Genomic DNA, 27,847 nt, shown 5'->3' on the forward strand with positions numbered 1-27,847 from the left:
TGAAAAAAGTATGCTGTAGAAATCCTTAAACATCATTGAACATATATTGATCAAAAATCTGCAATCTTCAAAGACTATTAAGAACAAGGACATATTTTTATTTACTTTCTTTCTACCCACTTCACCTCCCTCTGCATCATGTATTTCTGCTTCAGCAAACAATTTCCTACATCTCTCTGAATGACTTTTGACATCCTGCAGAGAACCAGCGTGTCCTTGTTCCCATCTTTGGCTGTGGATTGCAAAAGACCAAACTAACGTCAGTTAGAATAAAATGACTTTTTTTTTTTCTCGAACACAGAAATAAGTGACTGTAAACTTTGTCATCTCTGGAAGTCATCACAGGTATTAAAATTATTACAGAAGCACTGCCTCGTTATCAAAAGCGATGCTTAATGGTGGTTTTGAGAAAAACCTTAATGGTACACAATTCTTTTTTTGGACTATTTTAACATTTTATATCATTAATGTCTAAATGAAATGTCATTAACGACTCTGTTATTCTTTAAAACTGCAGTTTGAAGAAGTCTGCCCTGAAGAAAATGGAAGCGAACAAGGGAATTATATAGCTTCATTTGCCAGGACATGCAAAATTTACCACAGAAATATTCACAGCATGTGTCATCTATTTTAAGTTCTGTTCAGTGTCACAGGCCTAATAACCACTCATCATTACAATTGAGGAAATTTGAAAGGCTGGGTTTTATGAAGCTTTCCTTAATTAGGGGAGGTCTAGCCAGGACAAATGTACACTCTGGAGGCAGTGAGAAAATTATTAATCCACCATGCATTATTGATGGTCTTTGAAAGGAAAATCAGCTGAGTCATTCAGCTCTGATTAGCCATTATTACCTTTACCCACAACTCAGCCAATGGGACTGGATAACAAAGAGTGAATACACAGTGACATTAAAATGGGGAATTCAGGCTCTCCTCCAGTCATTTGGGATGCTATAAAATATATCAGACGACATCAGCCTGTCGGCCAAATATGCTGACATTTAACAGTGGCAATGACTGATATTTATCTGTGGCTTTGCATCAATTTGATTTTAAATGTTCGAATGTGGCATTATGAAGAATTAAAAAACTCTGAAACCGTGAAAAGCAATATTTTTGGAACGACAATTTCTGGATTTTTCTGGCACAAAAGGGGAAATAACATCCATCCATCTATTTTCTTCCACTTATCCAATGCAGGGTCACAGTGGGGCTGTAGGTTATCGCAGCTGCGACTGAGCGACAGGCGAGGTACAGGTCACCAGTCTATCGCAGGGGAAATGACAACAAAAGCAAAACTAAGGACGTGACTATGGCCATTAGCGATTAGCCAGATTGTTATTTTAAACATAGATATCAGCTCAGAATTCCAGAACTGGTTCAACCCCATTGTAGATAGAGCTGTTTGCTCAGAAACAACAGTAAAAAATGACTGCACCATGGTGCTTGCGGGGGAGTTTTGTCCCAGCTCGCTTCGCTGACCCACATTGGGTGGTAAAGTTTCACAGAAAAGAGAAAAAAATCACCACACAGGCTTTCTTTTTTTGTTTGCAGCAGGTTATTTCTCATAAAGATGATTCTTCATACAGGCACCAAAGCCCTGCTGAAATATGTGTTAAGTTAATATATCACGCCTTCAATCCATCTCCGTTGTAATGAATTTTATGAAGTGAAGAAAACCTGCTCAGCACCTACAGCTCCTCGTAGCCCGAGGAAGCGGGCTTCGGCATCACTTACTATCCCTGCGTTATTTATTCCGCATCCTGGTTTTTAATTAGTGTAATTTCCTAGATGAAAGAAGTGATTAAAGTTCCACGGGGCTTGAGAGGAAGAGGAACCACTAAAGTCAAATTTTGATGAAGTAGTGTTGTTCCTACACCTAGCAACCAGCACTACTGCACCACCACCACCAAGCTAAAAGTTTCAGTACATTTCCTCTAGCCCTGAATTGGTTGGTAATTGGTCCGGAACTGAGCCATTCTCCTCTTTCCTCTCTTCCAGGGTTTGATGAATACTTTACTGCACTCACCCTCGAGAACAATCGCAGGAATGTCTGGTTTGCTGAGTTTTGGGAGGAAAACTTCAACTGCAAGCTGCTGAGCGCCTCAAAGAAAGAGGATACCAGCCGAAAATGCACAGGTACGCGCGCCAATTATGAGCATCTCTGCAGTACACTAAAAAGGTGATGCGCAGTTTCACTCTCCCACGTCAGCGTCCGGTTGATTCGAACTTGACCTTTTGCTTGCACTTGAAGCTGCAGGTAAACAATTAGGGTTTAGGTTTTTTTTTTTTGTCTGCTGTGTATCCAGAAAGTCTAACACCAGGTGTTCTATCCAGCGGGTGCAGGACAGGCAGAGTTTATTATTAGAAAAATAATGCACCACGTGTCTTTCTACAGTTGCAGACTGTCTCCTCTTGTGGCTAATGTCCTGTAACTCTTTAATCCCATATTCCCTCAATTCCCCCCTTAACACAGTCACCTTGGCAGCTCAGCACAGTAACTGAGCCAGAGAGTAATTTATTTAGCTTGGAAAGTGACAGAAAACTATGTCTTCTGCTTTAGTACTAGTAGTATTAATGATAGGCTTGTTTCTTACAGTGATGCATGCTCATTTTACCTAAACTTGCCTGCCAACGGTGTGACAGGCATTGCACTGCATCTATTATCCATGTGGATGATGCCTGTGATGTGGGATGCTCTATTAATCTTGCTTGCATACGTGATGATGGTAATAGCAGCGTGACACAAATTACTGTTTCCTGAAGGATTTTGTTCCCTTTATAATCGCCTGTTTGGTGTCTTTTATCATGTGTCAGAGACAATACTCTTCCACTTAGTGAGCCCCACAAAAGCTCTGTAAAATGACTGTAAATGCCTTTTATGTTTTCTTCAGTTCCCCTGAAAATGGCTGTACAAATGTCTATATATTGGCTCTTTTCAAACTGCAAGCCGAGTTGATATTTATGAATATTAAATACTAACAACAGGCTTTTTTTTTTCGTGCAAAGACTGTCCATTGAGCAGCTTGTACCGAGCTCAGAAAATCAAAAAGGTCATGTGTGGGCAGAAATGTATGTTCTTAGAAATGGGCTAGAATGTCAGCGCAGATCGCTTTTGAGCTTCGTTATTTTATTGAAATATTCTGCATTCTTTATATACTTATGCTGTATTGCCAATTATCATCACTGAGGTCTCCTGTGAGCAGCTATAACTGAGGAGGAAATCATCTTTCAGTCTCCTTTTTGATGGTGCAGGTTTTTTTTTAATTTATTTTTTTGTTAAGTAGGAGTGTGAATATTTCGATTATGATGATAATGATGATGATGATTATCATCATTAAAAGGAGATGTAGTATTTTTGTTGTTGTAATTTCCATAATTTCACCCTTTGAAATGCAATTGAGTTTGCAACAACAACAAAAATCATTTTCATATTACATATTCAGTCGGTGTATCGGCAGCAGGACGAGGCAGAACCTTTACAGCAGCCTGCAGTGAAAGGGCAGTCCACCGGGGGAGGGGGGTATCAAAGGCCGGGGGGCCCCTGTAGAAGAGTCTAAAGTTCATGATCTTCATCACCTTTCCAATGGGACAAATGAGGTCAATTATTAGGCACTTATTACTTTCTAATGCACTGCAGTAATTAAATGTATTTGCTGTATTTGTCATAAACACTTTCTCATGATCCAGCTTCCACTTGGGAATTAAATGTGTTTTCTTATTTCCTGAGCCACATTGTCGCTTTAGGTGCAATTCCTTCAGAATCAAAACTGAAGTAAGAACAACAAACGGCAAATTGAGGAATGAAAAAAGGAACTGGAGATGACAGGGAGAGCTGCAGGAATGTAACGTCTAATGGTTCATAATGCATTTGGCTCTTAGTCTTCGTCTTCCTCTTCCTCCCTCAGGCCAGGAGCGCATCGGGATCGACTCCAAGTATGAGCAGGAAGGCAAAGTGCAGTTTGTGATTGACGCAGTGTACGCCATGGCCCACGCTCTCCACAAGATGCACCGGGACTTATGTCCTGATCATCCTGGCGTTTGTCCGCGGTTGGAGGCAGCAGAGGGAAAAACTCTGCTGAGCTACATACGCAACACCAGCTTCAACGGTGAGTGACACGCTGTAAAAGTTCGGATGTTTACAGGCGGCGTGGGTAAGACAAACAAACTCAATTATGGTATCGCTTAAGTGTTTAGAATTTTGGACTGCATTTAAAGCTTGTACACCTGAGAGTAAACCATGTCAAAATTCAATTATCAGCTACTTATCAACATTGCAGCTGTTGTCTTACTTAACAGCATGAGCGGTTTCTGTCCAGCATCTTTCAAGCTCTCTTTTTGAGCGAGTGGATAATAGAATCAGCTGAAAGAGAAGCTGTGCAAACATTTATTCATTAATGGATTAATCATCTTTGAGCATATTGTGGTTTTAAAAAGCCAGGTTCCTCTCAGTGTGTGTCTTTTTTTTTCTTACGGTTTTGTGGATTACTGCTAGGCCATGAGGAGTGACTATAGAAAGTCTCTGGTAGATAACAAAGCAAAAGCAGGGTCTGCATTGTTCATTTTACAGGTGCTGGTAGGTTTTGGACAAAAACAAAGAAGCTTCCTCTTTTTTCACTCTATATTCCAACCAACTGTCCAGCTACATTCTCACTTTAAAAGTTGTGACACATGAATTTCAGGCAGTGTTGGGAGAATCAAGTCTGATTAGTTTTGGTTTGACGAGGGGACCTGCCTGGATAGAGAAGGCAGGAGACGAAACACATGGATTATTGCATATTTATCAGTACTGTTCGCACCAGAGTGCAATTAGATAGTTCACTGACTTTATCCAAGGAAACTCAAGACCATTTAGTATCCTATCTGACTCAGTTGGACATTTGCATTTCCAGCATACAGCCAGTATTGAGAAAGCAGTGCATGTGTTAAAGTGGTTATAAAGACAAAAAATAATGTCAGTACTTTATTAAACTTGTAGCAATAAGAAGACTAATCATATTTAAAATATGAGTGTCAGACTGTTCCTTTAATTAACACTTAATTCCTGAGTATTTTAGTTGCTTTGTGTGCACATCATGTGAGTTAGAAAGAAAAAAACTAACTTAATGGCCATAAAAGCCATTTCAGGCTGCCTCCTCTGTTTTTATGTGTCAGATATGTAACATTTTGCATCGATATGATACTTGATGGGCCTACCTGTGCTTGAATAACTACATTATTCATCTCTGTGCAGAAATCAGAGGATCCTTAACAATTAATGCCGAACGGCTTTTAATGACAGCTGTTCTAAAATGCAGAGAGCAAGGGAAGAAGAGAGACTGGGAGACGAATTTAAAACATAGAAACCTTTGTCATTACAAATCTGCTGGCATGCATGTCAGCCTGTGATCATTAAAGGCTCTTTTGAAGTACACGGTGTCTTCACAAAATGTTCTAGATAAGATTCAGCTAGCTTTTAGATCCTAGTGATTCAAGCACGGCTATAATCTTCTCTCAAAACTTTAGAAGTGGACCCAGATAAAAATGTCACTTTCCTTAAGTAGTATGACAAAATCCTGCAGTGTAGTATATGCAGGAATAGTGTACCTCTGGCTACGTTACTCAGAAGGCACATTGTACTAAGGATTTACCTAAGATTGCAGTATTTCCTTTCCTTTTTTTTTAGGAAGGGCATATCCTCTCCTGTGGATTCTAGGTTCAAATCCACAGGCTATCTAGCTTGTGAGGGGGTTCTCTCAGGGTACTCAAGCTTCCTCCCACAGCCCAGAGGCATGGTAGCTTATTTAGTGAATCGAAATTGGCCAGGTGTGAATATGAGCTGGTAACCTGTTCAGGGTGTACCCCACCCTTCACCTCACGACAGGCACCAGCACCCCCACGACCCTAAACTGATAAGCATACGAAAATGGATAGATGTATGGATGGATGGATGGAGACCCAGTCTTTTAAACATATATCTTATAACTGAAAATGAACAGGAACATTCGATTCATTTATTTAAAAGCATGACTCAAACAGTAATATGCACATATTATTTTACTGCAACATTAAAGTAGATGAAAGTTTCACAAGTCTTTTTTCTTTCAGATGAATGCATTCATTACTCTAAAACAGAGATCAACCCTCTGATTTTCCTTGAACCTGCAGCGCATATTTAGTGCTGTTATTAATTCACGTGCAGCTCCAGGAATTTGAACAATTAAATTTCTAGCGTGGTAATCAGACTAAATTTCCATTTCATTTCATTATTCGCTCAGAGATCCTGTTGTTCGTGTTAGTTCTATCTATTCAAATAAGGTTGTTTGTTCAGTCACATCCCATCCCCCCAATGTCATTTTCAGTCAAAACAGAAGGCGTGTGTTAGGGAAGAGTTAACAGTTTTCACAACAATCCCATAATTATGCAGTGTTTTGTTATTTAAGTAGTAATACACCGAGCAACACAGTTCTTTCTTTTTTTTCTTTCCCACAGAGCTCTGATTTTCTTTGCTTTTTTATCCAGTGCATTTCAGTTCAATTCAGGTTTATTTATGTAGCCCCAAATCACATCAGCTGTCACGTCAGGGTGTGAGTTAAAGACTCTATCTTGTAGAAAACCATATCAATTAAGAAATATAAGAAAGCACTTATAGGTATATTGGGGATATCGGGAAGGAAAAACTGCCTTTTAACAGGAAGAAGCCTCTGGCAGAACCAGGGTCAGGGAGGGGCAGCCATCTGCTGTGACCGGTTGAGGGGGGAGGGAAAGACAAGAGGAAAGAAAAAGAGAGTATAGAGAGAGAGAGGACAAAACACTAAGGTAGAGCGAAGACAAACATTTAATGACACATTGCAATCATCCAGGCAACAACAGACCAAACTAAATTGCTTTAAAAATTTGTTATTGCAAATAAGCATTCATCAAAACTTTGAGAACCAGTTTTAATGAATGAGTGCCAATTTTGGGAGGCAGCATTTGACTGAGGGCTGCACAGGAAAAAGGGAATCGTCAAACAGTTTTTGTTAGCATTTGAAATGCGTCTATTCAGAGGATGGGGTTTTTATTTTCTGCTTCTTTATAGTTTTTTAACCATCAGTGAAATGGCTGTTGCAGTTTTCAATACCGGTTGTATTTGTCAGTGTTAGGACGATTGAGTGTGCTATAGCTGCTGTATCAGAAGAAATTAGTCCTGTCCTGCATTGCTGTGTAAAAGTACGACATAAACAGTGGGTGAATAAAGTAGTATGGTCACCAAAAGGACCAACTCTGACCTGTAGGCGTCACATAAAGAATCTTTTCTGTAAATAATTTTTGAAAAACGATGAAATGCAAAAATTCAACTCGTAGGATATCACCAAGCTCACTGTTGTCACTGAAAACGTGCGATTTTTACAAACTTTTAATGTTTTTAAGAAAATATCTATCTATTACATATATTTAAGGGACTAAAGGACTAGTATTAATTGCAGATGGATGTATGTTTGGTGCTATAGTGAGTATTTACAGCAGCAGGCTGGTGTATATAAGATCAAGGCTCATCATAATGAAGCAACATATTCAGTGCATTAAAAATAGACTTTGGTAAACACTGAGGAACTGAAAAAAATGCAAGGCTCTGGCTGCAGAAGTTGATTTCAGTATGAAAGCTGTGATTTCAGATAATACTTTTTATTAAATCAGTGCTTTATTTTCTTCATATTTCTTGACATTGAAAATTAAATTATATCAGTAGAAATATTAAGGGTAATATGTGATATTATGCACTGAAATTATCCCGATGCATTAAAAGTATGTATATGTGAGACTTGGTTGACACTAAGCATTGCAGTGATGAAATTTAACAAGGTTAATTACACCATATAAATACTTCTATACTAAAAAAGTGTGAAAGCAAACTTGTGTTATTGAGCTAAAGGCTAAAGAGCCGCCTGCCTTTCTTTAACACTGTCGCTATGGCAGCAGTGCAGAGTTCCAGCAGGCAGGAAGCCCTCTGAGTTTAAGGTGGAACTAAAGCAGCAGACTATATGCAAACGACAGAGCAATATAAATATTTCAAGAAGGCCTTAACCAAGTGTAGATTCATGCACTGGATTGACAAGCTGTTGCCCAACCTCGATAACCATCTGGATTCATGCTGCTGACTTTTCTGTCATTTGGCCTTAGAAAACATTTCATTTTGGTAATGACGAATAAAGAAGTTCATGTGAAGCAAAAATAAGATTTTCCATTTTCAGTCTCCACAGCCTCTTCCTGCCTTGCTGTTGTATCTCACACCTTTTTATAACTGGTTGTTCTGTTGGTGCTCTGTCAGGCATATCTCGCTGCCCCTTATTGTATTTAGACTGGAACCATGCACATTATCCTGTGTGTGTGTGCCGCTGCTAACGCGTGTTTGAGAGCCAAGAAGTGTAAACCTCCTTTGTTGATCTCCCCACCGTGCTGGAGTCACAGAGCTGAAGAATGAGAGGCAGAAGAAAAAAAAAAAAAGGAGAGAATAATGATGCGAGAGAAACACAGCAGTGGATCCCTAGTCCACCCACACTGCTCTGCACCGCACAGCAGCAGTACACTTTTGTCATGTCTTAGTTCAGAGCCACATGCAAATGCATAAATCTTTCATCATAGACAGCATTCTCGCTTAGGATTCTACACAAAGCATTTTGTTCCCTTGAAAATATCAGGCAATAAAATATAAAAATGAATTTCTAATGTCCTTTTATCTGCGCACACAGAAACGCCACTTAATTATTTGCTCTGAAGCTGAAACTGAGCGCCAAGTGCCCAATCATGCATGTGACTTTACTGAATGACTGTGTGTTTGAGCACGCTATATATTTTTGCTGGGGCGTGCAGTAAGAATGTTAACCCTGTGACAGCTTTTGCTCACTGGTGTCAATACCTTGTCAACATCTTTATACACTGTGTCAACAAGTCTACTCTCTGTTTGGTGGAAGCCGAAGTGACAGGACAGTGACTGCCGCCCACCCGGTTTGGGTTTGGTTTTCATATCGACAGAGTTTTCAGAACGCCTTTGACAATACACTTGAATTAATTCTGAACACCCGTCCCACTTCATTTTCTGTGCTGACACACAGATGCCTATGAATTAGTGTTCTACTTTTAAATTGAAACATCAGTGGGTCAAATGGCTCCACTGCTGCTATTTCTGTAGTGGTAATGTTGAATATATGGTGCTGTCACTTTGCATAACCGCAAAATGGGAGAGATTCGTGTCTCTGCATCGACACCGTGAGGGCCACAAACTTTCATTCATAATACACAATCGTGTCACAAAGTCAAAAAGAAAATTTGGGTGCTTGTTCACAGCATTTTATTTAAAAAGCTGGTTATTTTGTTCTCTGAAATTGGATTTTCTCTCGCCTCGTCTGCCTTTCTTGTTTAACAAGAGACTTTTAGCCTGAAACTTTTGTAGAGTGTTCAATGACAAATGTCCTTGGGAAAAAAAAAACTGGAGGGAGATGAAATTCCCTTCTGGCTGAAAACTAAGGAGAAGGTGCGGTGGCCTTCCATCCAAAAGCCACAAGCTCTGTTCTAGTTACAAAAAACAACATGTTCCCAAAGTGTTGTGGACATATGCTCGTGGTCCATTCTCTTCACTTATTATAGCCAGAGCTATTAAAGTACTTAATTCCCATGCCAAGTGTCATCAGACTCCCCCTGTCCCATTTCAAAAATGGTATCGCCATCCGTGCATGTGAACCACTGTATGCTTTGCCAAGGTGAACAGACTTGTGAAATGCAGCAGTTTTTTTCATTCCCTCCTGCATTGTGAGGTGGTAGAAATGACCTCATCAACAATGCAGACCTTATGTATGAAATAAAGTACAACCTTTATTCGCTAATGTCATTCAGCGCTCCCTGCTGTAAAGGAGAACTCACGTTGACTGGCATTTGCATTAAAATGTGCACACATTAACACGTGTACCAGTGTTAAAATAACTGACAGGCTCAAGAGCCTGCAGAAGTTCAAATAAGGAAAACCTTAGATATTTAAATGTTTCAGATGTCCACAGTCGTCTGGAAGCTAATTAGTGAAATCTTCAGGGCCCCGCTTAAGCCTGGATGCTGCACACTGAGAGCGGATGGGGGCTGGAAGATGCTTTGGCTGACCTGTTTGTCCTCCTTACGTCCCCAGTTGTTGACCAGAGTGTGACTGAAATGCAGCACTACTTTTAATCTGCGGAGGTGTGCGCTGTTTTTAAGGAGCAGCAGCCAGTTCTTGATATTAGAGTTGAGAGTCCACATGACTAACCATGTTTTAAATGTGAGAATATATTCTGCCAGTGGGCATTGTGCAGGCGTGATGATGAATAGGAAGCAGGTAAGAAAGTGTTATAGTGGTCAGTAGGGAGCTTAGTAGCTTTCTAGCCTTTTTTGTCTGTTATTATCACAAAGGTTCAAGATATGCGTCTTTGTTTTTGGAGGTTTATATTTAGAGAAAGGCACACACACTCCTTTGCTTTGTCCTTGTAGGCCACCATGGAGTCGGGAGCAACGAGGTAAAGGGTTTTTTGTTCTTTTGTTTTTCCACACCAACGTCTAACACTTTTTGCATCTTCTCTCTTGCTCTGCTCTGCACAGGCAGTGCCGGCACCTCTGTTGTGTTTAACAAGAACGGCGATGCTCCAGGACGCTATGACCTGTTCCAGTTCCAGATGACCAACTCCTCTACCCCAGAGTATAAAGTGGTAGGGCAGTGGGTGGAGAACCTCCAGCTCAGGGTATGATGATTTACAGCCGCTGATGAAACAGACAAGAGGCATGCGTTTGCAAATGGTGGCATGCGTGATGATAAGGGATATGTAGGTGCCGATTCTACAGCACGAGGACTTTGTGTTTTCCAAAACTGAAATCTCTCAAGGTGTGCATTTTTTTGCATCTCAACTATGGAAACAAATCAGGTGCAGACATTTTTACTTCCACTCTGATTGATGTATTTCAGGTGCAGAAAATGAGCGTTTGCAATTTAACATGCAAAATAAAGTGTTTGCTTTACCCAGCAGACAATATTTCATCATTTTCAGGTCTTATATTTTCCTCCAGCAACAAATAGAGAAACACAGACACACATTTCAATTGATGTGTTGCTCTCCAATGTAAGCCAAATGTTAAACTTATTCCAAAGTCCTACACAAAGTTACTTTAGACTTAATAAAAAAATGTTTATAACCATAATTGAAACTTGGTTCTGTTAAAAGTTATCAAATATCCTAAAAGCTGCTTTTTTAATAGGAAAGAAAAAATATGCAGGGAAACCAGACTATTTTAAATCTAGTGCATGAAAAGGGATAAAAGGATTTTAGTCGGTCACATTTAGTATGTTATTAAAAAGATCTGATATGTTTCCACCAGTGAAAGAATGTTTGGGCAAGACTAATACATCAGAAGCAACACGATTTGGGAGTTCAATATTAAAAAAGAAGGAAGGAAATAAAAAGAAAACCAGCTAGCTGAGCTCTCACTGATGTTGCATATCATTATTCTTTCACTGCATCTTCTGGAGGACTGAGGGTGTACAGTGGAAGCTAACTTATGTCAGTCCGTATACTCTGTGTTGTGGCAGCAGAGAGCTAGAAGGTGTCGCTGGAAGGTGACACCTGAAATACACACCTTCCGTGTTCCCACTGCAGCTCGCTAGCTTTCCTGCACTACACGATGAAAGTCTATGATCACATTTTATCAGATGAAATGAAAGTACAAGTTAAACCGTATGACGGCTCTGGGTGCGTTACAGGGAAAGGGAAGGATATTAATCTAAAAATATGTGGATGTGTGAGTTGTTTGACATTTTTGGCACATCTAAATGAAAGCTGAACCCATGGAATAGCAACATGGATTTTGCATTTGGAACTTAAATTCACCTACTGTCTAATATAGGGTTTAGGTGCAAAGCTGGAGGCTGCAGCTGCTTTTTTAAGTGCAGGGAGTTGGTTTCATGCCACTGTAATAGATCTCACTGTCACAACACGAGAAATGGGCTCAGGTGATTCATGTGGGCAATAAAGAAACTGATGAGTTCTTATTTTTTCAAGGCAAACATGGCTCGACATTTACCATATGATAGGATGAAACCTGAGCTGAAATTTCTTTGTAACTCAGATTAGGAAAAAACATTTACATACCGATGAGTCAACATTTGCATAATGGTTCTCGGGATGACAAGAATTAAACTAAACCAAATGCATTTGATAGAACAGGTGGAACAACGTCTGCTGCTGGAGATTTCTCCTTCGTTCTGTTTTAGTGTGATTACAAACCAAATGCTGTTACAATACAATTATATCCTAATGCAGAAAAAAAAAGAAAAGAAGGTGTTACTGCGTTCTGTAAGCGCCGTCTAATTTAAAGGTTTTGTTGGAATGAGCACCCTGATACACTCTGCGATGATCAATAAAGAAATTCAATGCGATGCTGTTCCGGCTCACAGAAACTCAAATTAACTGTAAAATTAACAAATAAAACAAAACCCAAATAGCAGCCTCCATAGCAAGTCCAAGGTGTCAAAAATCTTGTTTCTGGTCTCCATGGCAACAGAGCTGTTGGTCTCATTACTGTTTCCACACTGTGTGTAATCGGGAGGTTTTCCAGAGAGCACCATTCATTGTCCAAATAACAAGTGGCACCTTCATGCCCTCAGATAAATGGCAGATGATAATCTACCCAGACAGCACAGAAACAACACATTCGTCATACAGGTGCACACATCATAAACACACTACAGCTGTGTGAGAGTGCGCGTTTGTGTGCGAGCGGGGTGCATATCTGCATGTGCAATTAATGGCAGTTGCCACATGTGGAGGAGGTGATGCTATCACCTGAGGTGATGCCAGACTCATGTCATATGTGATGGTATTTGCACCTGGTGCAATTTTTTCAAACCAATCCATGTTAATCTTAAAGAGTCTGACTGTAAAGCCATAAGTGTTTGAAGTTTGTAACAAGTGTTTTTTGTTTTGTTGATATGTTAAAGCCCATTTGAGTCTACAGAAAGACTGCAACAAATAGTGTATTTTCAAAAATGTCAAAATATTTCCTTAGAAATGTTTGAGCTGCAGGAAGCAAGGACAAAAAAAAAGATTTCACTAACTGTCTCATTATATCTTGTTTCTCTAAATCTTACAAAAAAAGAAAAGTAATGGTACATTTGATAAATTGATGTTTGCGGATGATGAAGGATTTCTTGTGTTTTCCTTAAGTCTGGCAGTCACATAAGTATTAGATGTGATGTCTCTGGTTTAAGTTAAGATAACAGGCTGCAGGCTCGATCTTCATATTTAATGAGCAGGTGAGCCAAAAATAAATAAGTAAATAAGAAAAAAACAGCTAATTTTTTCCTAAATGTTGCTGGTCTTTGATGCTGCCGTGTAGAGATTTTCTGTAAAAACAAACATTCAGTCCGACGGACTAAAACGCACTGTGTGTATCACTGAAGTCTAATAAATGGCACGTCAGTGATAATCACCCTCATTGTAATGCAGATATTATTATCTTATTAAGTCAAGCATGAAACACATTCTTGTTGATCAAATGGTTTAAAAAAACAAACCACAAAAAAAGGAAAATATGTTGAGAGAATTAATTTGACAGGAAGGTGTCGCGAAATTATGGGAAATGACAACGGCAGCATTTAACTATGACTGTCTCGATAGCGCTCACAAGTTGAGCATTTAACCAAACATAGTACTAACTTCTTCTACAGTGAAGAAAACCATTTTAACACCATCAATACCATAACACCAGCAAAGTCAATGCCTAAAAAAAAGTAAATCTAGTAAATCTTTCATTGTTAGCTCGCTCTGCACTGGCGTCAGTACTCACGAGCTTTCTCGTTAAAAGCTGTTGGATGGCCAAGCTGACAGCCATTGAGTGTGAGATGTGTGCAGTTCTACACACTCTAATTTTGACAGTTATGATTGCACGAGCCAGGAAAATGTGATGCACTGCATTTAGCCTTACTTCTCAGTGCGAAAGCACTTAAGCAGTCAAAATTGTGACTCTGGAAGTAATCGCATGATTTCTGGCACAGTTATGGCGAACCCTGAAGCCCCATAAAGGGCCAGGAGAAAAAAGTCTGTAATGTATGTGCATCTCCCTTAAACAACCAATTGTCTTCTTTGCCATCATCTGCACCGGATAAGCGAAACAGTGGGAACACGTCGGCTAAACTACACATGCATATTGGTGTGTGTCTTTATGAGTACACTTGAGACAAACAAAATGAGGACACGCAACAACAAGGAAGTCAGAAACTCGACAGGGAGTCTTTAAGTCATGAATACACTTAACATCAAAGCACGCTACAAAATAATCACTAAATTCAATCCCTCTTCATTTTCATGTACAGTCTTACAACATGTGATTGTTATGTTGCTCTATACACCTCGACACATTGATGTATTTCAGGCTTAAAACTTGCGCCCCAGAATACGAATGCCTTTTGTTTTTGTTGGACTCGGTTTAGTTCTGTGATACTGCTGATGACTGATATTGCCGCGAAACCGTGTTGGTGTATCTTTTATCTTCTGCTTCTTTTAAAGTCACGGATCAGTACACTTTCATAATAAATAAAAAGATCAGCTCAGAGTACTTTGAAAGTTTTTCTTTTTTTTAACTCCCTAGCAAAATATGTAAGAGTCTTAAAAAATCTATTTCTTCTTGGATTTTTTTTTTAAAGGGCTGGCTTGTACATCGAAGCTATAGTTTGAGCTTGAATCATGAAACACCTTTGGGCCTCTTTGGTTTAGACCTTCAGATAGTGTGTCTGTATACTGCACTTTTCAATCATAACTAGAAATGGCTGTGCAAAGTCTAACCGAAGCATTTTGCAATCCCAAATCCCATTCTCCTTCCTTCTCATCACGTATTTCATACCTCACTGGCTCCTGTATTAAAACATAATGTCTTTTGCATTTCACATCACTTTATTTTTATTTCACTGAACAAAGGTAGGCTCTGTTGCCATGGTGATTTCAATTACTTTCAAGTATTAGAAAAGGCAATCCCTCCAAGAAATTGGCAGGAAAGATGTTGTGCTGTATTAGGTTCATCATTTTTTTTCTACACATTTTCCCCCCCTACCATTTAGACTGCATTGAACTTTGTTTTTGCGATGCAACTTCATAAGCTTGAGAATATAGCAACAAGTGAGAAGTTAATATGATGCGATAAGACACCTTATTAACTGTTTCAATACATCAAGGGGGCTTTTAGTTCAGGGGATTACTTGAGCAAAAGCTTTCAAACACTTTGGCCGTGTTTATTATGAGTATCCACCCTTGTAGCAGTGTATATGTATGGCAGAAAATAAGGAAAATCATAATTTAATGTTATGTTGCCTCAAAATACAGCTGCTTACCAATACCCACATGGTATCACTTGCTTATCTCATTGTTGCTAACCCCTTATCCTGTGGTGTCTCACATTTTTCCCAGCTGGAGGAGCTTCAGTGGCCAGATGGAGAGCAGGAGGTGCCTATCTCTGTGTGCAGTCTGCCCTGCAAAACTGGAGAGAGGAAGAAGAAAGTAAAGGGCATGCCGTGCTGTTGGCACTGTGAGCTCTGCGATGGCTACCAGTACCAGTACGATGAAACTTCCTGCAGACTGTGTGCCTACGACATGAGGCCGGACTCCAACAGAACAAGCTGCCAACCTATCCCCATTGTCAAGCTGGAGTGGCATTCCCCTTGGGCAATTATCCCCGTCTTCCTGGCCATGCTTGGCATCATCGCCACCATCTTTGTCATGGCAACTTTCATCCGCTACAATGACACGCCTATCGTGCGGGCATCAGGCAGAGAACTGAGCTACGTCTTGCTAACTGGCATCTTCCTGTGTTACATCATTACGTTCCTCATGATTGCCAAGCCTGACGTAGCCGTGTGTGCCTTCAGGAGGATCTTTCTGGGCCTGGGCATGTGCATCAGCTACGCCGCACTGCTTACTAAGACCAACCGTATTTATCGGATCTTCGAGCAGGGGAAGCAGACAGTGACAGCCCCTCGCTTCATCAGCCCCACCTCCCAGATTGCTATCACTTCCAGTCTAATCTGCGTGCAGCTGCTGGGGGTGCTGGTGTGGTTTGCTGTTGACCCTCCAAACACTATCATCGACTACGATGAACAGAAAACCATAAACCCCAGGCTGGCCCGCGGAGTGCTCAAGTGTGACATCACAGACCTACAGATAATCTGCTCACTGGGTTACAGCATCCTGCTGATGGTGACCTGCACTATCTACGCTATCAAGACGAGGGATGTACCAGAAGACTTCAATGAAGCCAAACCCATTGGTTTTACTATGTACACAACTTGCATCGTCTGGCTGGCCTTCATCCCGATTTTCTTTGGCACAGCACAGTCAGCGGAGAAGGTGAGTCATTTCTCTCTCTCTCTCTCTTTGTCACCAGACTTCTCTTTTGTCTGCCTCTTTCTCCCTCCTCACACATTTCACTTTCATTTCTTTGGCCCCACTATCCCCAGTAGTGGAGTTAGGTTAATTGGTGAATCTGAATTGCCCATAGATGTGAATGCGAGTGAAAATGGTTATCTGTCTCTCTGTGTTAGCCCTGGCGACCTGTCCAGGATGTACCTTGCCTGTCGCCGTATGATAGCTGGGATAGGCTCCAGCCCCCCTGCGTCCCTGATAATGATAAGCAGAAGAGGATGGAAGGATGGTTGGATTTCTTTGGCCCCGTTTTTATCTTGTTCAAACATATTCATGTATGTGCATATTCGTGCAAACACACACATACATTTAGTGACTACGTGATTTATGGATTTCTTTTCTTTTTGAGTTCATATTTACATAGCTCAGACATTCAGGGGATAGACATGTAAAGACAAAGGAAGGGCTGATGGTAAGCACCAGAATCCTTGAATGCCTGAGAGGGATACACAAGGGGATGCTGGCAGCTCCAGATGCTATTATAGCTCTCATGCCTGGGGCCCAACATATACTATTATGCTTTATTCTGGAGAGGGAGACAAGCAGTTTGGGCAGGTGGAAAGGTGGAACACGAGAATGATGAGGACCAAGAGGAGAAGGAATGCAGAGAGAAATGAGGGGGTAAATAGAAATTTGATTCAACACATTCCATCTCTTGACAGCTGCACTCTACTCAACAAAGCAGTTGACATTGTGTGCTACTGGAGTTGATTGAGAATATGACACTCCGACCTTCTCTGCTAGTCATTGCTTATCTGGCCAGCGCTGCGCAGAATACAAATACGTTCATCCGCTGGACGCGCGTGCTTCTCAGCAGGCCCGTGAGTACGAGACGAAGCCAAGGAGAAGTTTTCCACTGACAGAATATCGATGCTGACAGGAAAGTGTTGCTCCTAACCTTTTGAGAGGCACGCCGTTCAATATCCTTCCTGCTAAGCTACCACATGAGATGGATCAGAAGCTGATTTTCCTCATCTCAATTTGCTGCTGATTCCATAGATGAATTACACCCTCAGCAGCGATTAGGAGTTCATTATGTTACTTGCGGCGACTAGCGAAGCAGTAATGTGTTTATCTTTCCCCCTTATGCAGTTAACTCTTTCCTCGCACTGGATCATTGCCTCGCACACACCTCCGGTTCACACTGCAGCAGCTTGGCGTAATGGCCTTTGAGGGTGCATTTCTGCTTACTCCCCAGCCACTGCTAGTGAGAAGTGCCCGAGCATGTCTTGATAAAATCCCTTGCAAAAGCTGCAGTGAAGTCAAGTTGAAGGGATGCTAACTTTTCTGTCTTTTCAGCCGACTTATGCTTAAGTTTTCAGCCCGCTTTCCTCACATCTGTTACTGCTTAAACTGTACTTACTGGCTCAAAGGATGCCTATATGATTACCTCCCTGTAAGTAATGTCAAAATACAGAAATAGTGTAATTAGGGGATTGGATTAGATCAGTGCCATGTGTGTAATTGCTTGTGTTTAGATATGCGTGGAAATATACAATTGGCGGCTAAATGAGTCTCAGCATGACGCATTTGAGCGCATCCTCACTTTCTAATACCTTGCCCTGTTGTCTTTTCATGTGCAGATGTGGCCACGCAACCAGTCATATATGACTAATCTCTCTTTCAAATATCAAATGCTTTCTAATAATACCAGGCTGACATGACACCAGCTGATAATGCCTTTGACTTTTTGACCTAATGTTGTTTTGCAGCAGGAGTGGAATTTCTTAAAGCCCACACCATTTAGATACCCTCATTTCCCACACCTGTGACACCCCCTCCCCGTGTTTGCCCATTCAGGCATCGTAGAGAAAAACCACGCAAAAACACTAAAGATCACTGAGCATCTACTGTGCACCTGCATGTGCTCAGACGGATACTCACCGCTCTCAAGTTAATTACTATGAAAGTCACCTGCATCCAGATCAAATCAGCATGAAACCTCTCCAGTTTATTATTTCAAAAAAGTGTATTGCAAATAAGGGTTTAAATATGTAAACGATGCATTATCTATTTACATATCCGTTAATCTGCGGATATTACCATTACAGCTACATGAATATTGGATAAATCCCACTTATTCTTGTGACATTTTGTTGACATATTAGAGTCAAAGGTTTTTACTGAGGGAAAATTAAGTTCACTTTTTATCACAGCATAAATTAGAAAATACTTTCACAGCCAGACTGATTTTTTTTAGCTACACGCAGATTGTATTGGGTTGGACTTCCTTTTGCCTTAAGAACTGCCATAATTCTTTGTGACATAAATTCAATAAGGTGCTGGAATCATTCCCCAGAGAATTTGGTCCATATTGACATGATAGTGTCAGCTGCACATCCATGATGTGTTTCCTCTTCCAAGGTGCTCTATTGGATTGAGATCTGGTAACACTGGAGGTTATTTGAGCACAGTTAACTCGTTGTCATGTTCAGTAAACTTGTTTGAGATTATTTGAGCTTTGTGACATGGGTCAGATGGGCACACTGTGGTCATAAAAACTTGGACGGGGTCAGCAACAACACTCAGGTAGTCTGTGGTGTTTAAACAATGCTTCAAGGTTTGATATGTTGTGCATTCAGAGATGCCCTTCTGCATACTCTGGTTGCAATGAATGGTTATTTGAGTTATGGTTCTCTTCCTATCCATTTAAAGCAGTCACTGGATATTTTCTCTTTTTCAGACCATTCCCTGTACACCCTAGAGATGGTTGTGTGGGAAAATCACAGTAAATCAGCAGTTTCTGAAATACTCAGACCAGCCTCCCTGGGAACAACAACCTTCCCACATTCAAAGTCACTTAAATCGATTTCTTCCCCCATTCTGGTGTTCTTCAGCAGGTTGTCTTTAGCGTGTCTAAATGTCTAAATGCATTTGGTTGTTGTTGTGCGATTGTCTGATTAGATATTTGCATCATCAAGCTGTTGAACATGTCTAACTAATATAGTGGCTGGTGATTTTATATGTTGTGAAAAGCTATACATTTTTATTTGAAACTGTTATACAGGTATAAACAGTTCAGGTAATCGATATGATCGGACTGATTCTTAAATGGCGCTTTTCTACTCTGCCGGAGCGCCCAAAGCACTTTATACAATATGCCTCATTCACCCATTCACACAAACGCTATTTTATATGCTTAACTGCTTCTATCTACCATTCAAACTCCAGTGAATGCATCGGAGAGCAACTTATGATCTTGGGGTTATGATCTTGCCCAAGGATATTTGGCATGCAGACTGGAGGAGCCAAGGATCGAACCACCAACCTTCAAATAAGTAGATGACCTGCTTTACTTCCTGAGCTACAGACACCAAAAAAAAGAAAAAAAAAACACTTTTTGCCTGAAGTGCCTCACCATAAATGTTTGCTCTGAGTAAAGGACTGATAAATAGATTTAATGTATTCTGCCAATAAACACGAGGGCTGGTGTTTAAACATAGAACATTTCTTGCAGTTCAGAAGAGTAGGCTGATGATATAATGAAACATTTATCCCGAGGCACTGAAACACTCTAATAAAACACCTACAAGACTCAGTCACGCTTAAAAGTGAACTCCATGTACTGGAAGCTTATATGCCTCAGTACATGTGTGGAAATCTCTTAGGCTCTTGTAAGATGTCCCCTGTAATACATAAACTTCATGGGGACGGTTCGTCCTGACAAGCATCATTAACAATGACTAACTATGCTGCGGAAAACTTTTTCACTTCAGCTTTCAGCAGGTAAAATTGCATCTTCTAAAACTCCTGTCTCTCTGCAAACAGTGGCGTTTGACAGGAGTTGGATGTGACACTTAGTGCGGAGATGTGGAGTCTTTTGAAAATAATATGTGAAATTCCCCTGCCTATCACTTGTTTTATGCATGAAACCTTGAATAGATTGCACCAGAGGCAGACTGCAGGCGAAAAGCTAAATGTGGTCAAGTATAATGGAAAGAAAGAAAGGTTGTAGTTGTGATTTTAACTTTAGTCCATTATTTTTTATCAGGGAGAAGGGAGTGTGACATCAGTTTCACACTCTGTGCACAGTTAAGATGTGGAGTATTGCCATTACATATTGAAATGGGAAGACACAGAGGTGTGACCGAAGATGAAAGAATCTGCGAACATTACGAGCTAAATGAGACGGAGAGCGGAATTCATTTCATTTTATCTTGTCCTTCATATCATGATTTATGACAACCGTTGTGTAAAAAAAGTTAATCTTTCTGTTTTAGATGTGAGGCGGAATGAGAATGGAGCTTTAATTAAACGCCTTCTTCATAATGTTTTTGCATTTTCTTAATGCATTTCTAAAGCATGAGAACGCAGGGCAAAAGTGGCATATGGCTATATCAGAGACTGCATTATATGGGTTACAGACTGCTAGATATGAACTTGGTCACATTTAAAACATTTGGCACTAATGGATGCAGAAGTAGTGTTTGATTTGTCTGGATTTATTTATGCCTTGGGTTTTAATGGGCTGTGCTCATGTGTTTTTATGTTTCCATAGTGAAATATCTCCTTGGGCGTTATATTCGAGGAGCCTTATGCGTACGTTTGTTTGAGCACTTACGTCTAAGTCTGGATGATCCGGATGTTAGGTGACATTTGGCTTGTTGTGTCTGATAATCCCATGAAAGATGGGTCATATAAATGTCCAAACACAGAAATTAAAAATTCATATATTTATTCATTCATGCAACACCGGGAGCTGCAAAGGAGAAGCTGCTTGTAGCTTTCCTGACTGTTGTGATACAAAGAAAAAATCACAAATGGAGAAAATAATGTAGGTTTTATGTATATTACCTTTTACACTTTTAAGGCTGGGCTACTCATTGATTGAAATCTTTGCAAGTCTTTGCTTGAAAAAACATGCCTGCAAATTCCAATTGAATATAATCTAGAAGAACAGTCTGCCACTACTGCCTTGACATCATCTATATTGTAGGTGGGGAATAATTTATTTTGGTAATGTCAACCAGTCTCAGAGAAGTATCCAAACAATATGAACACATCGTTCATTATTTGTAGTTCCGCTATCATTTGGAATAAATATATAAAACGCTATATTAGATTTTACCTGTTGTAATTCAGTTGAGATACTGTTCATGACAGATGCCATCCAGCCAGAGGCACTTGACTGCATTGCATTGTCACTGAGGAACTGTGTAATGCGCATTATCTCAGAGTATGTGATTAAAGTTTGATTGAATGTTGTCAAAACTGTTGTTGCTGACAGAATCATCACTCTCAATGTCGAATTTTCTTCATTGTGAGGGAGCATCAGGCCGCGAGGAGCTGTGGAGGATCCTCAGCTTCTCCGCAGGCAGTGTGTGTTCTCCTCTAGTATCTTTTAATAGGCTTGTGATCATCAAACTTTACCAAAACCTGTCTCTCTCACAGATTATCTCTTTCTTTGGAACTCCTCTAAATATTGGCCAAGGTTGAAATGATTTCCCAAATTCAAAAGTTTAAAAGAGATCTAATACTCTCATTTCCAGCACCATGTTTTTTATTCTTAGACTGCACTAGGGTAGCTTTGCATAGTTCACAGTAAAAAGTTTCTTATTGATTTTATCCCGTGCCATTGTGCAGCCCCTTATTAAAGCCTCTTTTTGAAACAAGGCATTTTAGCTGTCCTCCATTTAGGGCCACCCTCCCCTTAAGCCATCTTTATTCCAATTGGCTGCCCCAGACAAACAGAAGGTTGGGTGGAATAGCTGTGGCTGAGGTGACCATATTAAGGATAGCTGCCACTACTCAAAAAAAAGTAAATTATTACACATTACTAGTACATGCCTATGCTACAATATTGCTATGCCTTTTCTTGCAAAGCAGTAGACTTACTTATACTTACTTACCCGCATGGAGAAAATTGAGGGAAATAAAGTGGGTCACTTTAGCCAGTTGCTCTGTGGTTGCTAGGCATGTATAATTCATCATTTGTGGATATAAATAAGATGTTATTGTCACAAAATTAAAATGATAGGATGCTTTCATAAGGTTTTGTAGGTGTACAAAGACTTTAACTTTATTGCTAGATGGTTGCCAGGCAACATGATGGCATTTTAATATATTGTACATATTTCAGCTTTTAGGGGTATAAATTCGATATCACTGTCATGAAAGAAAAATGATGCGATGTTTTCATAAGGTTTTATGGGTGCATAAATGCTATAAACTGGTGATGTTAGCCTATTGTGTGGTGGTTGCTAGGAAACCTGATGATCTTCTCTGACCTCAACCGGTCGCAGCAGATGGCCGCCCCTCCCTGAGCCTGGTTCTGCCGGAGGTTTCTTCCTGTTAAAAGGGAGTTTTTCCTTCCCACTGTCGCCAAAGTGCTTGCTCATAGGGGGTCATATGATTGTTGGGTTTTTCTCTGTATCTATGAAGCGCCTTGAGGCGACTTTTGTTGTGATTTGGCGCTATATAAATAAAATTGAATTGAATTGAATTGAATTGAATTGACATGGATAAGAACCTTCAAAACCTACCTGCGTGGCAAGTTTGGTCACTCAAACTCCTGATCATGTAGGAGGAGTTTGCAAACTAACAAACACCTAGAGAGACTTAAATTTTGGGTACTGCATTACATTAATTACTACCTGGAGAAAGTAAGGCACTACACTACTTGTTAGATTAATTTGTCGTTACTTTGTAACCTGACGTGAATTGTCACATAATAAATAGTAACAATATAAACTTTAGGCTACAGGTTCATACACTGACACAAATCCCTGTCCTAATCACAACACACAAGAGCAGTCCAAATGTAAATAACTACAGGTAGAAATGGAGGCTACGATCCTTCAAGCCTGTCAGCTCATCACTTTTTGGTTCCATGCTGAAGATCGTCTCTTGCTGCTGGGCTGGGGTAGGCATTCACTCAGCTTTAGCATCACTTTCAGTTCTTCAATACAGGCTTTGTGTTAGCATGATGTCTATGCAGATGCTTGCAAAGATCAAGTGCTATGTGAGCATAAGCTGATAATTCCTACTGTCCTGGACACAGTTGTAGCTTTATCCTCACATTTTTGTTCTTTCGTGCAATAAAAAGTTATAGACCGTTCCACCGTTTTCCTCCTCCATTCATATGAAGAGAAGTCAGCTAATTGCAGCAAGTACCTAGGAAGAAAAAAAGGCACCTTTGATCTTTTTTCTTCTTAATATCCATCCATTGTGCAGAGCACTGAAGAACTTTTGTAATGAAAGTAACAACATGACAAAAACATGGTGGTAACACTTTGTAAAGTGTTAGACACAGCCTCACTGAGAACTGTCTGAAACAGAGCAATTACAGCAGTTTGAAGCATGAGCTTCTGGTTCACAGGGATCACTTGCACATAGACGTTACTGTTTGAATCTTTGCCCTTGTTAAATATATATGTGACAGAAAATAAGGCAAAACACAATAACTCTGTGTTTTTTCAAAGAGTTTTATTCTTAGTCGTGTAGGCCACGTTGAATTTTTTGGCTTCTTGGGACAAATTCTCCTGCCAACACACATGATGGATCCTGAATGCTGTGTTTTGACAAATCATGTCAAGGAAACATCAAAAATTATTTCCTCTAATTGTTGTGACAATTACTTACCATCTCTGCCACATGCAGAGTGCATTATCGGTCACAGCTTCTTAATCTGCCAATCATGAATACCAGAAATGGGGATCTCCTGTACAGAGTTGAAAAGAAGCAAAGGCCATCAACATACAGAGCTACAATACAGAATCAGGCTTTGGAGCACAAAGCCAGACAGAGTTATTCATGACACGAGCCAGGATAGAAAGTAGGCCACCCCAAACAACATCCAGGTAGTTGAGGGGAGACTGCAAATCCCCTGGATTCATTATTGAAGGCATTCTCTAACGGGGCAGAGAGCATCCTAATTGTCACTTACTGAATCAAGTTCTTATCACTGTGTGCATTTATAGTACTCATCCATACACAATTAAATTGCCTTTGCAGTAAGTATATCCCTGGTGGGTATAATTATGAGAATTACACTCAACAGCTTTTTGTCTAAATAGTAGAAACATCGTCTGTTGTGACTGAGTGTTGGCATTTGGCTTGTTAGTGAGATGTAAAATTCAAAAGCAACCGTTTGATTCCTGATGAGCGTGTTAATAAATCATTACGGTGGTTATAAATAGTAAGTTGCCAAGCAGTTGTGAAAATGCCTTCATGTATTTATTTATGTTAAAGCAACAGAAGCTAATTATGACTGTTCTGCGACAAGCAAAGCATTTGATTGGCGGGTACGAATTTGGGTCAAGCTCACAGAGATGCACAATGGAAAAACCCTGTCTCTGCGGTTAGAGATGGTTAGAAAAAGGATTTGTTTTGGTGTGCTTATGTGCCTGTGTGTGTGTGTGCGTGCGTGTGTATTAGAAAGCATGAAAGCCCACATACCTACACATGCTTTGTGTGTGCGTATGAGCGCACAAAGTGCCTATTACAGCTTATTGTGAGCCTGCTCCCGAATCAGCTCTCCTGCATGGTCAATAAATCAGTTGTGATAGGGTCAGCATTGCAGACTCTTTGGTATCAGAATCTCATTAAAAGCTTATTCCAGGCATCTTTAGTTGCTTGCACCAAACTCTGTAGTGTTGCTATGGATACCAGACAGGTTACCATCTACCAAACATGGAAGCGCAGCAGCACAGGCTGAAGATTCTCTGGCGATTATGTTTGATGCCACGTGCGCTGCCCCACAACGCTTTGACTCGTGGCCCCAAAAAAATCTAGTCATGAGCCCTGCAAATTTGCAGCTGAAACGACATTCCCCCAGCCCAGAGTGACAGGGAACAGAGTGCGCTGAGAGTACTGTGATATTCATACAGTTATTAATGCATGGTGTACCAGCCAGATCGCTGCTTCTGATGCTGCTTCACAGAGAAACAGGAGGGTATGGAGGCAATTGAGTGCATTGGTGTGTTGATGATATCAGGCATCTGAATGATTTTTGGAGATTAGAAGACAAAGGCATGACTAGCATGGAAATTAGTGAAAGAAATTACAGTTTCCGAATATTTACCAAGAAAGATTGTATGCAAATGGTGACATTTCCTCCTCTCACTGATTCACTGAGCATTTTGCTTCTCCACAGACACGCTGTGGTGGATAATGTGTTTACAATCGTACCCTCTCCTAGTGCACATTACCAGTGACTGACTGAATGGCAGTATGTAAGTGACATCTGATGCTTTCAAGTGCAGTAGATTAGAGAGGAGGCTATGGTGATCGGCTCTTCAAACAATAATGTCCCCTCTTGAAGTGATTATTTCTCCTCCAAGACCCTTAAATGAAACAAAGAGCTCTTAAATGTCCTCTGATTTACCGACTTCACCACCTCTTAGAAAAATCACTAGATTTTAATGAAGTCAGTGTTTAAAATGTGCAATCCCTACATGATCTGGGTTATGCAAGCTCACAATTACAGGCTGACAGTGTGAAAGGTGTTATGCAACGACTGAAAGGGAATGTCATGTTGGATGCATTTGAGAGAATGTACCTGTGTTCATGTCACGGGAGTCCAATGAATGATCCTAGCACTTACCGCACTGACAGCCTTTCTCGGGCTGCATTCTGCTGTGTGCAGAGCTGCAGAAAGATAAATGTAGACTTTCTGTATGCTGAAAATGTAGTGTTCTTAGTGCATACATGTTCTTTTATTGTACTCTCAGAGGAATATACATTAAAGTGGGCCTGGTAATAGAATTTGCTAGTGGGAGAAGTAGGGCTCGGATTGCTTGAGCAGTGAAATAAAACAGCTTGTATAAAAGGAAAAGAAAGGTGGCTTCAATATGTCATGGACAGCTTCTCATCTGACAGTGTGGTCCATCAATCTAGAGTGAAAAAAGTCAACAGGCTGGCAGGAAGGAGGGCAAGTAAGGATATTTGTTGGTGATTCTTCTGCTGTTGTCATTAATACGCTTGAACCGTCTTTGACTTGAGTGAGTAGCTGCAGGTCAGGCTTTAATAAATGCTTCTAGATCATGTACTAAACGCATGAGTGCTCTTTTGCTCATAGCAACACATAGCAAATGCTGGGATCACCTACTTATCTCTTAATAATAGTAGGTTATCAAAACAAGAATTGTATAATTGAATAATCCATTAAATTATGTGGGAAGTCAGTATTAAAAAATATGTTCCTATAAAACTATAAAAGTTTTTAATGACTAACATTATGGCTCCTTCTGCAGAAAGGTTAACCACATTGCAAGACTCAGAAAATGGCAACAAACAATGTAATGTATCTTCTGGATGCTGAGATTTTGTTATTGGGCAGTGGCTATTACAGGGAGTGCAGAATTATTAGGCAAATGAGTATTTTGTCCACATCATCCTCTTCATGCATGTTGTCTTACTCCAAGCTGTATAGGCTCGAAAGCCTACTACCAATTAAGCATATTAGGTGATGTGCATCTCTGTAATGAGAAGGGGTGTGGTCTAATGACATCAACACCCTATATCAGGTGTGCATAATTATTAGGCAACGTCCTTTCCTTTGGCAAAATGGGTCAAAAGAAGGACTTGACAGGCTCAGAAAAGTCAAAAAATAGTGAGATATCTTGCAGAGGGATGCAGCAGTCTCAAAATTGCAAAGCTTCTGAAGCGTGATCATCGAACAATCAAGCGTTTCATTCAAAATAGTCAACAGGGTCGCAAGAAGCGTGTGGAAAAACCAAGGCGCAAAATAACTGCCCATGAACTGAGAAAAGTCAAGCGTGCAGCTGCCAAGATGCCACTTGCCACCAGTTTGGCCATATTTCAGAGCTGCAACATCACTGGAGTGCCCAAAAGCACAAGGTGTGCAATACTCAGAGACATGGCCAAGGTAAGAAAGGCTGAAAGACAACCACCACTGAACAAGACACACAAGCTGAAACGTCAAGACTGGGCCAAGAAATATCTCAAGACTGATTTTTCTAAGGTTTTATGGACTGATGAAATGAGAGTGAGTCTTGATGGGCCAGATGGATGGGCCCGTGGCTGGATTGGTAAAGGGCAGAGAGCTCCAGTCCGACTCAGACGCCAGCAAGGTGGAGGTGGAGTACTGGTTTGGGCTGGTATCATCAAAGATGAGCTTGTGGGGCCTTTTCGGGTTGAGGATGGAGTCAAGCTCAACTCCCAGTCCTACTGCCAGTTTCTGGAAGACACCTTCTTCAAGCAGTGGTACAGGAAGAAGTCTGCATCCTTCAAGAAAAACATGATTTTCATGCAGGACAATGCTCCATCACACGCGTCCAAGTACTCCACAGCGTGGCTGGCAAGAAAGGGTATAAAAGAAGAAAAACTAATGACATGGCCACCTTGTTCACCTGATCTGAACCCCATTGAGAACCTGTGGTCCATCATCAAATGTGAGATTTACAAGGAGGGAAAACAGTACACCTCTCTGAACAGTGTCTGGG

General features: G+C 40.5%; 1 protein-coding gene across 2 annotated transcripts in view; it reads left to right on the forward strand.

Annotated features, from left to right (window-relative positions):
- The window catches only part of LOC146364491 (metabotropic glutamate receptor 7-like), a 74,356-nt gene that overhangs the window by 38,953 nt on the left and 7,556 nt on the right, over window positions 1–27,847 (forward strand). For both annotated transcript variants that reach the window (XM_084918243.1, XM_084918242.1), the window contains exons 5-8: window positions 2,002–2,139; window positions 3,909–4,109; window positions 10,582–10,721; window positions 15,432–16,367. In XM_084918243.1, coding sequence (XP_084774369.1) covers window positions 2,002–2,139; window positions 3,909–4,109; window positions 10,582–10,721; window positions 15,432–16,367 — 1,415 coding nt within the window. The remainder of the gene's footprint in view (window positions 1–2,001; window positions 2,140–3,908; window positions 4,110–10,581; window positions 10,722–15,431; window positions 16,368–27,847) is intronic.

The sequence above is a fragment of the Perissodus microlepis genome, chromosome 20 (genome assembly GCF_051167445.1).
Source record: "Perissodus microlepis isolate ML-2025 ecotype Zambia chromosome 20, ASM5116744v1, whole genome shotgun sequence".
In the NCBI taxonomy this organism is placed as follows: Eukaryota; Metazoa; Chordata; class Actinopteri; order Cichliformes; family Cichlidae; genus Perissodus; species Perissodus microlepis.